General features: G+C 50.4%; 1 protein-coding gene and 2 non-coding genes across 3 annotated transcripts; all 3 read right to left on the reverse strand.

The window, feature by feature from the left end:
- Window positions 1-1,521: 1,521 nt before the first annotated feature.
- DKC1 (dyskerin pseudouridine synthase 1) lies at window positions 1,522-12,281 on the reverse strand. The gene is made up of 15 exons (XM_030850202.2): window positions 12,144-12,281; window positions 11,430-11,497; window positions 10,896-10,982; window positions 9,603-9,694; window positions 9,215-9,399; window positions 8,551-8,615; window positions 8,140-8,266; window positions 7,781-7,911; window positions 7,224-7,367; window positions 5,550-5,670; window positions 4,644-4,762; window positions 3,912-4,015; window positions 3,483-3,546; window positions 2,657-2,785; window positions 1,522-2,291 (listed from the first exon to the last, which is right to left on the reverse strand). Exons 1-15 carry the CDS (start codon window positions 12,157-12,159, stop codon window positions 2,226-2,228), a joined length of 1,518 nt encoding a protein of 505 aa, XP_030706062.1. The 5' UTR covers window positions 12,160-12,281; the 3' UTR covers window positions 1,522-2,225.
- Window positions 3,581-3,709, reverse strand: LOC115849226 (small nucleolar RNA SNORA56). The gene has a single exon (XR_004037933.1). It is a non-coding gene; the product is annotated as a small nucleolar RNA SNORA56 (small nucleolar RNA).
- LOC115849223 (small nucleolar RNA SNORA36 family) lies at window positions 7,546-7,681 on the reverse strand. Its single transcript, XR_004037931.1, has one exon. It is a non-coding gene; the product is annotated as a small nucleolar RNA SNORA36 family (small nucleolar RNA).
- Window positions 12,282-14,566: the final 2,285 nt, after the last annotated feature.

Consider the following 14,566-nt stretch of genomic DNA (forward strand, 5'->3'; position numbering starts at 1 on the left):
GCTAAAAGCCTACGTGCACGTGGCTGGTGCCTGTGTGCTGGGCCAGGCATGTGCATGTGAACACATACGTGTGTGTAACATATAAAAACATTTTGGGGGCTTCCCTGGTGGCGCAGTGGTTGGGAGTCCGCCTGCCGATGCAGGGGACACGGGTTCGTGCCCCGGTCCGGGAAGATCCCACGTGCCGCGGAGCGGCTGGGCCCGTGAGCCATGGCCGCTGAGCCTGCGCGTCCGGAGCCTGTGCTCCGCAACGGGAGAGGCCACAACAGTGAGAGGCCCGCGTACCGCAAAAAACAAAACAAAAAACAAAACAAACAAACAAAAAACATTTTGGGAGCAAAGGTGTAAGGGGACCGTCCAGTTTCTGCTCCAGTGGGGAGAGTGCTCTGAAGTCCTTGCTTCCACTTGCATTGGCCTTGGTTTCGACATGTCTACCAGATCTATCTTTCCTCCTAATAACCACTCCTTTTAGCTTTCTCTTCTATTCTCAACATGGTTTTCAGAGCACCCCAGACTTGCTGCCCAGATTTAAACTGTGTCCAGAACAAAATACTCTGCTCCCTTGTTCACACAGCTGAGAGTCACATTAGCCCCAAAGAACTAAGATGCAGTTGTGCCCTCAAAAGTCACACTGCAGGTCTCCTGAATCTAGCGCCCACGTAGACAAGCACCCCAGAGCATCTTACCCCAGATGGGAACCCACCGTGGCCACACACTGAACTTCCCGGAGGCGTACATCCTGGCACGTCTAGGGCCCAGGTGTGCAACTTGCGCTCAGGGTCCCAGGCAGCAGAGGCCGTGACAAGCCAGCAGTGCAGCACTTGCCCACAAACTGCTCTAGACCTCTCACCAAGGCCTTCAGATTCCTAAACATCCTCCACCACTGCGCCCTCTCTTGTCACTCACCCGGCCTCCAGCCCAAGCAAAAGCTTCAGTGGCTCCCTTCGTCGAGTTTGCGCCCAGATGTGTCTGCAGATACTTAAGGGCTGTCAACAGACACAGGCACTGGCACCTCCTGCCCTGCACACCCACCACGTAATACTGAGAACCTTTCTCCTCTCAAGTAGTTTGGACATCACTTAATTTGTGATGAGTCCCCTCTTATCTCGTCAGTGTCTTGATGAAGATTCCAGAGTATCTGATCTCATGCCAGATGACGGGCCCAAAGGGAAGTGTTACAAGACGCAGAACCAGAGAAAGAAAAGTAACCAAACATAAAGGAAAAGCATCAAATTTCAACTAGGACATAAAGGTCCCTACATTTTTTTTTTTTTTTTTTGCCTCTCACTGTTGTGGCCTCTCCCGTTGCGGAGCACAGGCTCCGGACGCGCAGGCTCAGCGGCCATGGCTCACGGGCCCAGCCGCTCCGCGGCATGTGGGACCTTCCCGGACCAGGGCTCAAACCCGTGTCCCCTGCATCGGCAAGCACTGCGCCACCAGGGAAACCCAACATTTTTAATCAAAATATATTTTCTGTCCTCCTAGTTTGAGATCAACAATCAGAAAATCCAACAGGAATACTTTAAAAATTTCATAAGTAAACTTTAATAAGTAAAAATTACAACCTTCTCCCAGCAATGAAGCTAACTGAGGATTAAAACAAAGAACAGAGACATGGTTTTTTGGGGATTCTCTCACAGGTGGATTTAAGTGTCTGAAGTGGTGCCTATATACACAAGCAGTGAAGAAGTGACTGGAAATAACTCATGAGATGGAACGACAGAGCCCTTGGCCAGGCCTCCATCTAGAAGGAAATACGGGGTGACAAAGGAGACTGACACTAGAGTCCTCACAAGACACTGGAAAAATGATTACCCCTCAATCAATAACATGATTCAGTTATATTTTTGTTTACTTGCCCTATACCATTTTGCTGAGCAGACTTGATTTTTATAAACTTTTTTGATGAGGGAAGGGGGAAGCAAACTAGGAGAGGCCCATGACGTGAAAACGGCCCCCAGGAAACAGCTGCGGATGCTCACCGGGCAGTGCCGGGTCTGAAGGGGAGACACCCGCCCCCTTCACCGGTGTCCTTAAAACAGGACAAGATGGGATGACCGCGCCAGGGGACGTCAGCAAGGTCGCAGCAGCTGCTCCAACACGCCGGACTCTCCGCCCTTTCCGGGATCTCAGGTTCATTCCCTCAAGAACAAATGTAGTTATGTTTTCTCAATAAGGCTTTAATTCCTCCTCCCACCTGGACACAGTGCTTCAAGTGGCGTCCACTAGTCAGCGAAGATTTCCACTTTTATTTTCTTCTTCTTCTTCTTCTTTTTGGTGGTGTCACTGTCCTGGGGGAAAGAGAAAGCAAGCGTCTGTTAAGCACTGCCACTCTCCCCAAAAGAAATCAGGGAAGTTCCACACAGTCAACTAAGCCTTCTCAGGATCCGTAAGGATATCCTGCAATACGTAAATTTTGCACATAACACAAATCCCGCGTTTTCCACGGTGCCCCTGCATTTAGATCCCCCAGCCATGCACCCTCCCCACCCACCAACACAGCCCTAACTCTGAGCCGCTACTATAAAAAGCTGGGCCCGGCCCCGTCCTTCCCACAGGGCAGCTCCCCGAGTAACCAAGTAACCAAGCCGGCACCAGCGGGCAATTCCCTCCCCTTCGAGGACAAAGAGAGCCCCGGGCCTGGGCGTGTTTGTACCCCGTCTCCCGGCTCGCCCGCGCTCTCCAGAGCAGCTTTGGCCTTCTTGGCTTTCTTCTTCTTCTTTTCCCTCTTGACCAACTGGGGAGCCACTGAAGAGGTTTCATCGCTTTCACTCTCTCGCTTCCGCTAAGGTGGAGACAATTGATCAAATGTTAAGATCTTGGGCAAATGCGGATGAGAAAGTCTCAGTAAGTCAAAAGGGGAGGAGCCAGCAGAGAAGACGCTGATTGGATCCAACAGGAAGTTTTCAAAGACCCCAACAGGGCTTTGTTTACCAAGGGTTCAAAGACCAGGAAGCCAGGGGCACAGCAGGAGCGCCAGGGCAGCAACACAGGGCCGGGCCAGAAAGGCCACGTCCTCACTGAAGCCAAAGGCAGGACCGCATGCCCCCCAGGGGCGCTCCCACGAGTGCTCAGAGAAGACAGGCAAGCGCGGGCCCCAAGCAGCTCTTCTCAGGACACTCTGTGCCACCCGAGGTACAGACAAGCCATCCTGCAGTCTAACACCAACAGCCCGCCGCCCCCGAGCCGAGCAGCCACCGCGTGCTTCCCGCGGACGGTCGCAACACTGAGCTGGTGCCGTCCGGAGGGGTTTGTCCGGTCCCGAGCGTCACGGTCTCTACTTCAACATGCCTGTGCCGCCCCTTGACCCAACCCTGTTCCGGGGTCATGGCCTCAGCTGAGCCCACACCCCTGCCAGCAGACACGACAGGGAACGTGAACTGGAGCCTGCAGAGCCCGAGGCGGGCAGGAAGGCCCACCCCGCTGAGCCAGCACGTGTGGCTGGACGGCACATGGCGAAGCCCTCAGAGCACGCCACTCACCTTTGGGGCTTTGACTGCTTCGGCAACTACCTGGGGGGCTTTGACGTCTTTCCTGGCAGAATCGCTGAAAGAGGAGCGACAGGTGAGAGTCGTTCCCAGCAGATCCGGCAAGCCTAAGGCCACCATCAACATCCTGATGCTGGACAGAACAACTCACCACTTGCTGTCGCAGACTGACTCCTGCTGCAGTGCCACGAGCCAGACTAGAAAGGGTTAACTGTCTGTCGTGCTGCCCAACGCCCTAAGCGGCTACTCCACACGCCCCAAGGCCAGTCCCCTCAGGTCCTACACGTTTCCCCCAAACTAAATCCACCCCTTTCCCACGTCTGGGCTCCCCGCCTTCCCCTCCTCCCCTGCGGTCACTATAGCACTGCAGCCAGCGTGCCCTCTGCCCACCACGTGGCTGGGAAACATCCCGCCCGCCCTTACCTGTAGTCCACGTACTCCTGTGTCCAGGCGGCAGGCGTGTTGTCCGTGGGCTTGCCGTGCTTGTCCAAAAGGCCCTGCTTGATCATCAGCCTCTTCTGACTTGCCTGGTGGACCGTCAGGGTTTCAACGTTAGTACAGTGTCAACACATAAAACATGTACCACGACCACACACACACAGCAAATAAGGTGCCCCCCTTGGGTGTTCTCAGCAGAGTGCTCCAAACTCACCCTCCCTCTAATAGGAGCAAACATGGGACTTACGAAAGGTTGCAAACCTTTTTGTACCAGTGGGAGCCTCTGCAGTGTCATTTTGACCACAGGGCCTTTGCACATGCTATTCCAGCAGCCCTGGGCTCTTCCCTCCCCGCTTCACCTCAACATCTAACACTACGTACCGCACACTGGCGTGGCTCCAGATCCCTCACCCCGACTCCCCGACCAGGCCGAAGCCTTCATCGTGGACTGCTGACTGACGTGTTAGGCACCTCTCCACACCCCTTCATAAGGCCCTCACCACGCCACTGTGCAATTTGAGCACTGCCTATCTACTGTCCCCCTTAGACTGAAATCTCTAAGGTCTGAGACAGGCCCGTTTCTACTTACCACTGACTCCCCAGAGCCCAGCACGAGGCAAGGACGTGGCAGTGGACACACAGTGGGAGCTGCCCAAGTGAGGATTCAACAAGGCAAAACAGAATAAGGCAGCAGGGCACACGCCCAGTCCCACTTACTTTTGGACCTAAACCCCACTTCCGAGGGTAAGTGTCTCTCTCCATGATCACTCTCTTGATCTTGGCTACGATACCATGGTCACAGGTGGAGATCACTGCCGTGGTCATTAATGCAATAGCTGCAGGCGTTGGAAAGAGACAAAAGAACGACTTGAAGGGGAAAGACTCCATAATCAATGAGCCCGAATGCCACTGTTTTACACAACGTTTAAAAACCTATTTAAAACTCTTAAGCTCTCCTGCCTTGAGGTTTCCTTTGCTGAGCATTGCATATGGAGGAAATCCACCATTAGGGGAAGAAAGGCTGTGAAAGCACATTACTTATCGAGTTCAAAAAATACTGACACTAATCACACTCATAAAAATCAATGCTTCCTAGGTCCTCAGAAGGGACCTCTTAATAAGTAAAGCACAGCTATTTAACCTGTGTAATTTGCACAAGAAATAAAGCATGTCATCAGAATTCCTTTTCAGCTGTGAGCAAGCAGCCAGAGGGGAAGGGACACCTCAATAAGGAACCCCAAAGACATGCGTGTCCTGCCTGGAGCTCAGGCCACACACAGGGACAATCCGACAGTAGCTAAACTTTCACAAGGTAGTGCTGCAAGCAGACAAGGAGTGGACTGAAGGCTCTTTAATTACCACAGCCATTCACCCCCACTTCGCTGATGATTTCCTCCTTTCACTGGAGAGCCGAGGAAAGCCCAACTGCTGAGACACAGCTCCTAACAGCAGCCAGTGGGGCGAGAGGAAGCCCCACTTACCTCCCTGCCGCCTATGCCTGTCTGACATGGCCCTTTGCTGTGAGCACCCCGACAGACCCCGAGCGACACAGCGATCGGATGAGCCCGAGGGGCCAGGCCCGGGGGAGCCCGTTAGTGAGCCAAGGGCGCCTTCGCCTCTTACCCATGCAGACAGCTTCCCCTTTGGTGGTGATGACCGCCACCTCCTGGTTGACCTCGATCCCGTCCTCGTACCGGAGGACGCCCGGGAGCATGATCTTCGCGCCATAGCAGATGGCGTTCACCTGCGGGGTGGTGTCCCTGGTGAGCGCCGCGGCCCCGCCGCGGCCCCAGGCGGCCGCCGCCCTGCACCCCGCCCCCACCCGTGACAGAGGACCAATGACACCCTTGGCCACTGGCCGCGGTCTAGCTTATGAAGGGACTCAGGCTCACGGCAGCCACCCAGCACGGGCCAGGCGCTTCACGCGTGTCGACTCAGAAATGTCAGCGGGGGCCGTAAACAGCCACTCCTACCCAGGGCACTTAGAGCTGCCTTCATACTAAACCAACACCCAGCCTCAGTTTTCCTTAGTTGCTCTTCTCTATGCCTCTAATCATTAAGGGAAAAACCTCTGACAGAGCTGGGAGGTGTATCAGATTTATTGGGAAATCTGGATAATGACAGGTTCCCAAAGTTAACTCACAAGCAAGACTGCCGAGGCCAACTCTCCCCGAGCTCGACAGCACTCCATGCGTCCAACCCGCCTCGTGCCACCTTGTCTTCACTCACCATATTCCACCCTCCCTTGAAATTCACCCAGAAGCGACCAGTTTGACCCCAGCGCAACGGGGGATCACATTTATGTTGTTCTGTTTTACGTGATTAAGTTTTTTCAGTCGCTATAGGGGCATGTTTTGGTATGCCTCATTAGTTTTTCTGTCTTTTACTACAAACTATAACATCTATACAGTCATCAAACATCTATGTAATTTAAGATCTAAATATGAACGAGCAAGCTCAAGTTATTAAATATATACAAAAATTTATATCTTTAAAAGTTAGAAAAAATTTTTATTGCTACTTGTTTAACAATAATTGATTACGCACTAGGCCACAAAGCATCTTAACTTACAGAAGGCCGTATTCTCTGACCGTAATACCATTAAAAATAAGGCTATTTACAATTCTGGACTACTCAACCTTAAACAACTACTAAAGAGGAAACCCAAAGCAACACAAATAACTGCAGATTTCCTTTCATCGTTAAGATTACTCTAAGGTTATTTAGTAAGTATACTAAGAAAAAAAGCTTGATAATCTCTGTGACGTTTAGGTTTTATGACCTCAAACTAGGATTTATTTAAACAAAACAAAGCCTTTAATGGAGAACTAACTTATCGTATCTCTGAAACTCTCTAGTCTCAACCTTTTATCCCCATCAAAACAACCTTTTCTAGCAATAATTTAAATAAACCAAGGTGTCTTAGGCACATGCAGAACTACCAGTTTACAAGAGGGCAAAGTTTATGTACCACTGATAGTCTATTTCTTGAACCAAGTTACTTACTTTTAAAGTATTTGCCTTATTTCGAAATGAAATTACTCCTAGCATTAAACTTCTACTTTAATTTATATTTCTTTTTGATTTAATAAAAAGTTAATCATAAATGCTTCCAAGAACAAAAAAACAAATAAATGAATCCAGTGTCCAATCTACGAAACCAGAAAATAAACCAAGGCAAAATAATCGCTACAAGTTCACAAAGCCCAATTTCATCTCTTTAAACAGAATGAAGTGTTCAGGACACGGACCATATCTCACCTCTCGAGGTCACGTGTGGTGCAAACAGAACTTACCGCACTGTCCTTCATGACCAGCCGTTTATGAGAGGTCAACAGCTTTTCCAAAGGGTAAACAACTCGCCGCAGGTAACTCTCATCTTTGTGGTTGTCATACAGCCACTGGGCATCCAGCACATCGTGCATCGTCACCATGTGGTCCTGGAAAGTAGCCACATACGAAAATTACTCGAGTGCCACTGTATCCCCGACAGGCAAACGGACCTCACACTTCCAAACACGGAATGAACTTAGTCCCGTCTGCTAGTCCAAGCTCATTAGTCTCCGGTCTCTTCGGAGTCACTCTTTACCTGTTGGTCTATTAAATCTAAGCAGGCATATCTGTAGGCTAGGAGGTAAATGAATAGAGTAATGCTATCCATCCAGTCACCCCCCCGCCAGCCTGTGTTTCAATGTCCCAAAGTTTAATTAACAGAACAGGGAAGCTGCCCTGAACTGAACTCAACACTTTGGAAACTGCCTTTTCTTGGCTGTGAAGCAGGTAGAGTTCCACCAAGGGCTGGAGGACCCAAGTACCAGCCGGCTCTAAAACTCTTAGCCCCGCGATGACGTACCTTTTCACTCATGACTCCGGAACGAACCCGCCGGAGTTCCTGCATCTGACCACCAACTCCCAATAACAAACCAAGGTGTACACACAGCGTCCGAATGTAAGTGCCGGCCTCACAACTCACCCAGAAGATTCCTAAGACACATGCAAAAGTAGTACATATTTTCCCAAGTAAACACACCACTGGTTGAGAAACCCAGAGTTATTCTCTATCTGCACCAGCAAAACTAGAGACAGCGGACACAGGCCACGACTACACCACATACTAAAGGCATCTACTTTTAAGAGACTAATTCTCCAGAATTCATTCCTACGCACGTGTGCTCTACGTGGGCTCAGTGCCTCACAGGCCTAAGGACCCACCTAATCTCCTTTCAGGATCATACTCGATCATCTTGCTCTCGTAGATGGTCCGCACTCGGAGCTGCCTCTTTACTGCAGCGATGAGCGGGGGTCGCTGGAACAAGGCACCTGTCAAGGTCTCTAGGGCCTGAGAATAAGCACAAAGCAAAACTCAAATAAGATCAAAGGGCAGATTTGGGGAGTTTAAGGGCACACTTGAAACACAAAAGGTCTCTTTCAATCATTTAGGATCTAAAAGGGCCTTTCAATTTTTGACTCTTTCTTCAACTACATAGGGATGGCTCAGTGCTGAGCAGAAGCCTCTCCTCAGAAAGGACATGAGCAGGTTGGCCACGGCAGCCCACTGACAAGGGCAAGGGCCTCAGAGACCCCAGTTGCTAACAGGTGCCTTCCCTACAATTACAGACTTACCCTAGAAAGCTGAGTCCCCCCTTCGATAGCATTGTGCAGCCGGACAATTCCCACATACTCTTTGCCTGTAAAATGACAAAAGAGTAGTCAGGTGTGGCCACTGAGTTTTCTGTATTTTCTATATGCTTATATCACTCCCATTTTGTACAGCCAGAAAAAGCAGGCAATTTGAACTCCTGTTTCTGTAAAATTTGCATTAAGACAGATTTCATGGTGCAGATGTGAGAAAGGACTGAAGACGCTATCTCATCGAGAGCTCAACTTTCAACATGCTGACAGGGACAGCCGGAGCGCCCGTGGAGAGCCTGACTGGAGACCACCTTAGAAGGTCAAGTAGAATTCTCCCCAATGCCAATGAAGGAGAGGCACTTTAGGCAGAAGCAGCAGGGCGGTTCGAGGAGCGTGGAGTGACAGGCCTGGAGCTGGGCTCAACGTGTGCATAAAAAGCACCTAGAACTCCAAACAAGGCAGCCCCACCAGGGTCTGGCTGAGGACAGAAGGCACACACACACCAAGAATATCCCTTGCTTCTGTTTTCTGTTTTTGTTTTATGATTTTACTAATGAAGAAATCATTTCTGAGAGCCAAAAGGTAGAAAGGAAAGGAAACACAGAAAGTCTTCCAATCTCAAAGTAGCCCCGTCTTCCCTCCCTCTCCCACATACCTGCGCTCTGCTGGGATTTCACCAAGCGAGTGGCTCGTTCAATGCACACTATTAAACAACCAGTCACCTTGGGATCCAGGGTACCACTGTGTCCTGTCTTCTCTACCCGGAGTATTCGCCGAATCCAGGCTACCACCTCGTGGGAAGAGGGGTTGGAAGGCTTGTCAAGATTAATGAAACCTGTCCTAGAATGGGAAAGAAATTACTGTGTCATCGGCTCTGGTCCTCTAATGAAAACTAAATCTGAAGAGTGAAAAAGAAGAGTTCACCATGGGTACAGGATAGCGTATTTAGGGCAATGCCACCGCTACCTCCGTGAATAACTGATGTGAAAGGGTCATTTTGAAAAGAACGGAAGTTTGGACAGTGCTGTTTCCAACACACTTACCTGATATAGTCCCCAATCTCCCTCTTCAGAGGATTTGAACCACAAGGAAGAGGTGTATAATGTGTTGTCCTTACATTTAGCTTATCAAAATTCTAGAAAGCAATGATACAACACAAAACAAACAATAAATCATTAACATGTGGGAAACAAGAGTCAGGACCACCATGAACCATGATATGGTGACGCTTCAGCTTCTTGTTTTAGATCTTACTCCTATATTTCCATTATGTGCTGTGACAGACCGCTAAGCCTCCCCACATGCTGGAAAAATTACCTATATGAGTAAGAATACGACAAATTTGATCCCTCCTCCAGAAAGACCTCTTGGGGTACTACAGAACAAACTGGGCTTCACTGTGCAGGCTTATGAGTACAATATGGACTAGCTTTGATTTTCTCCGGGACCAAATGGAGGGGGACTGGCAACACGGCTCCGCACACCTGACTGGTCTGCACCTGCCCCAGGCACTCCTACCCCACTTTCCTCACGTCTGCCCCTTCTCACTCTCCTTTCCAGGGCTCCACCACCAGCCTGAAAGGGTTCCCGTCAATGGAAGCCCCTTAGCTTCATCTTGGTACTTTCCACAAGCAGTAATGATTTTTTTAACTGTATCTCCCACCCCTAGATTTTAAGTTCCATGACAGTAGGGACATTGCCAACCTGGTTTACCAGCAGGTAAAAATAGAGAAGCAGATGCTGTCTAAATGGCAGACACATCTGGCCAAGCAGAAACTCAACTGTATTCAATTCTATATGCAAATCTCTCTTTTACCTCATATTTAGTGATTTACTCAAACAGTCTGTCAAGGAGTCTTTCAATAAATTTGCCTCCTAATCTCGTAGCTGGCGCCCATTATGTCATTTGTGAAACTTGTAATTTAACTCATCACCGAAGTACCCTAGTTAAAACCCAACACGATAGCCAGTAACTTCTAGGGAGCAAGTTAACATGCCAGGCACTGGCCGTATGCTCTCAAGCATGTTCTACTCCACAAACCAGGACAGGTCTGTAAGGTGAGGCTAAGTACAGAAATTGAGAATTGATTATAAAATGTGATAGCAGTGTGACACTGTTGTAAAATTTACCTGTATTCTACAAGTGTTGGGTACATTGGAAATGAAGGGGGAAAAAACCCGAACAAACCCTGGTCCTTCATCTCACACACGTTGAGGAACAGTGTTTTAGACGGCCTCATCTAGCATTTCCTAAGTCCAGGATGCACTCTCAATCAACTGTTTAATACTCAAAAACAATGTAAAAGCCAAGCGTTGACCTGATGCGAAACACATACCTTTAGCAACAGGGGCCACTGAGATGTGTCCAACTGAGCCACTTTGGATTCAGGTTTGATGAGAAATTCTTCAGCGTGTTGTATTTCCTTCCACAGGACAGAAACACAGCCTGTTAGACTTCCCACCTGACTTTGAACAGTTCCACTACTACCACAGAAGTCTATACCTTTGAAATAAAAAGCAAGGTAGTCTATGCCTTTTCCCCGGGACCTCCAAAGGAAAAAGAAATGAACAAAGAGCTGAGAAGCGTAAGCGAAGTGCCACCACGACCGGCACAGCAATTTTAAGAGAAAGCGGGGCAGTGGGTCTGATAAGAGAATTTCAGGGGGAGCACTTGGTGCGGCCAGCAACACTTAGCAGGGTGTGCCTGACAGCAAAGACCCAGGTTGGCGGGCGTTGTGTACTTTCTACACAACGACCACTCAATTACAGCCCATTCCTCCAAAGCCTTTAAAAACAGTTCTTTTCTGTAATCTGTCAGCTAAGAAACCTTTCTTTTCAGTCAAAGCAAAGTACAACATATTCGTACTCACTGCTACATCCTCTTCTGGTAAGGATTTCCGCTCCTTTTTCTTCTTATGCTTCTTCGGTAAAATAAGTACTTAAAAAAAACACACACACAAGAATTAGGAGTTTTCCCCGAAAATAAAGACAATGAAGTTTAAAACAAGGGTAGGTAGAAAACGGATGCTTGTCTAGGATCACAGGGGAAGCCGCCGGTGTCAGGCCGAGTGCGCGGCTGCACGGCGGGCTCCAGACAGCAGCCGCACGTGTCGCCCTCCATCCCGGCTCACCACGTGGCCGCGCGGGGCTGAAACGCCCACGGCGCTCTGGCCGCGGGCCCGTAAGCGACCGCCCAACGGTCCCCGAGGGCTGGTGGCCCCTAGAACTTTTTCTCGACTTAGCGCTCCGCGCACGCCCGAGCCTCTCGGCCCCTTTGCTTCCCCTCATCGCGCGGCGCTGACCGCGGCGTCCGAGCTGGCGGCGGCGGCCCGGGCCCTAAGGGGACGTACCGTCGGCGGGAGGCCCGGGCTGGTGGCGTCACGTCACCGCGGGGGCCTCTCGCTCTCTCGCCCTCACCCGTGGAGCCAAGGCCAAGCGACAAGGTCGGCAGGAGGCCCGGCAGCTGGAGCTAGCGGAAAGCTCGGGCCTCGAAGTTGTCCCCCCACCCCCGGCTCCCCTAGCCGAAGGATCTGGCCCCGGCCCGCGGCAACCCGCCCGGCCACCCGCGAGAGAACCACCCGTACCTTCCGCGTCCGCCATGTTGCCCCGCTGAGCGTGCGAGCCGCGTGGGCTAGCGCCGAGGAAGCTACCGCGGACTCCCGCCGCCGTCAGGCCGCGCCACTAGGGCCCGCCCACCTGTGCGCCGCCCCGTGCGTGTCGTGCAGCGGGGCGGGGCGAGGCGGGGCCGGGCTCGCGGGGCAGAGCCCCAAGCGCGCGCGGGACGGCTGCACACTCTCATTGGTGGACGCGGCCGGGACGCTGGCGCGTCCGCGCGTGCGCCTTGGGCCTCTCCCCGCCTTCGGCGGCCAGGTCTAGGAGCGCCTGCGCAGCTCGCGGGGCGGCTCGTAGTCTGTGGGCATGGCCCGGCAGCGGTTCGCTCTCCTTCGTTGAGGTTTTACCCGGACGGGAGCGCACGGGCACCCGCCTGAGCGCTCCTTGCTTCCTCGCCGACCCTTGAAGGTGGCTGTCGGATCAGTCCCGATGGCAAAATGAAGACGTTGAGGCGCATAGCGTCCTTTGCCGCTTGTAATTCCCATCCAGCTAGAGTGGCACTGGCGATAGAAACAAGAGTGCGAGCCACTTGTGGACTTTTAAATTCTCCAGCAGCCATTTGGAAAAGAAAGTACAACGTTAAAAGTTAAATCGATTTTAATAACAAACTTTATTTAACGCAGCGATCCACAATATTATCATTTCAACATATAAGCAATACACAGCATTGTGAATGGCATATTTTACGCTCTTTTTGTGTTTTTTTTTCTGTACCAAGTCTTTCTGGTGTGCGCTTTACGGTTACAGCACAGCTAGATTTCAGCTCCACGACGGGGCTCCATGTGAACTGCTGGACAGTCAAAGCGGGTTCGTGGCTGTGGTACTGAACGGCCAAGCAAGCTCCAGGTTCAAGCCCTCTTCCCTCCTGTAGTAATAATATTAATGCTCTAACTTGATTTTTTATACATAGCCAAAGTCCTCAATATCAACCAATCCACGAGCCGTTAATTACACTCCCCATCCCATAATTTTATAATGCTCCGTTGGTATATATTTGGCTAAATTTCAGGTACTCACTAATGGTTCTCCAACACTCCTCATCTGATCTGTTAGCAAATCCTCTCGGCTTTGCTTTCAAAAGATCCAGAATCTGGTAGTTTTTCACCACCCTCAATACTGTCACTGGAGTCCATGTCATCACCATGGCTCTCCTACATTTTTCCACTCGCCTCCTGCACTTACCCCCTCTTTCTGTTTTTTCCAACTATATTGTCTCCTCAACACAGCCCCTGGAAAGAGCCATTAAATTGTGAGTCAGGCCATGTCCCTCCTCTGCTCAAAGCCCTTCAATGGCTTCACATCTATAGTGGGATGAAGACTGGCCCCCCACTTCGGACCTAACCCCTGGACTCTATGAAAACGAACTTACTTGAAAAAAGGGTCTTTGTAGAGGTACTGAAGTTAAGGATCTACAGATGAGGTCATCCTGGATGACTCAGGTGGGCCCCAAATCCAACGACAAGTATCCTTAGAAGAGAAGAAGGACACAGAAGAGGATAAGGCCATGTAAAGATGGCAAGAATGTTTTATCCCCAAGGATCTTCAGGGTGATGAATCATGGAATCCTGTTAAAAGGCCACCTGTAGTAGACCACCACCAACAAAAACTCTAGATCTGGTGAACGGCAGCCTGCCTTGAATCACCACGATGGAAAATCATGGCCCCTCATCTAATTCCCGGACCCCATCAATTCACAGACTCAGCCCTCAAGCGAAGGTGAGGCCAGGTACACATAACACAACTGTGTACTTTAAACCTTCCTCCGACTTTCCACTGTGGTCCACTGGTCGGAAATGGAGTCTTTAGTCTGCGTCTTTCTCCCTGTGGACCCCCTGTGGCTCTTTCCCCAGTTCCTGATCGCATAATTGGCAGCTGGATGAATTCCCACAGAGGCTTCCTGAAGGACTGAGCACAATTATGGAAAGAGGGTCAAAAGAAAGCCCCGGTCACTGTCCCTTCAATTATCGGGCACATTACCATAATGAAGTCCCTGGGCATTGACGTGATCATCTCATTGTCCCCCAAACCATCATACTGGTCTGCCACGTTAATGACGTCACGCTGACTGGACCTAGTGCACGGGCAGTAGCAAATATTTCACCACAGAGTGAAAGATAAGCCCCATAAAAACTCAGGGGCCCAAAACTTTCATGAAGTTTCTGGGCACCAGTGGACTGAAGCATATTGGCATTGTCCCTCCAAAGAGAAAAACAAGTTGCTGTACCTCGAACCCACTGTCACGAAGAAAGTACGATGCTTGGTGGGCCCCTTTCTGGGAGTGGCATACCCCATGCGGATGCTTTTATACCTTTGTCAAAAACCAGTTGGGTAAATGTATGTGGGTCTATTTCTGGGTTCTCTACTCTGTTCCATTTATCTATGTGTTTATTCCTCT

Source organism: Globicephala melas, chromosome X, assembly GCF_963455315.2.
Source record: "Globicephala melas chromosome X, mGloMel1.2, whole genome shotgun sequence".
NCBI classification, from domain to species: Eukaryota; Metazoa; Chordata; class Mammalia; order Artiodactyla; family Delphinidae; genus Globicephala; species Globicephala melas.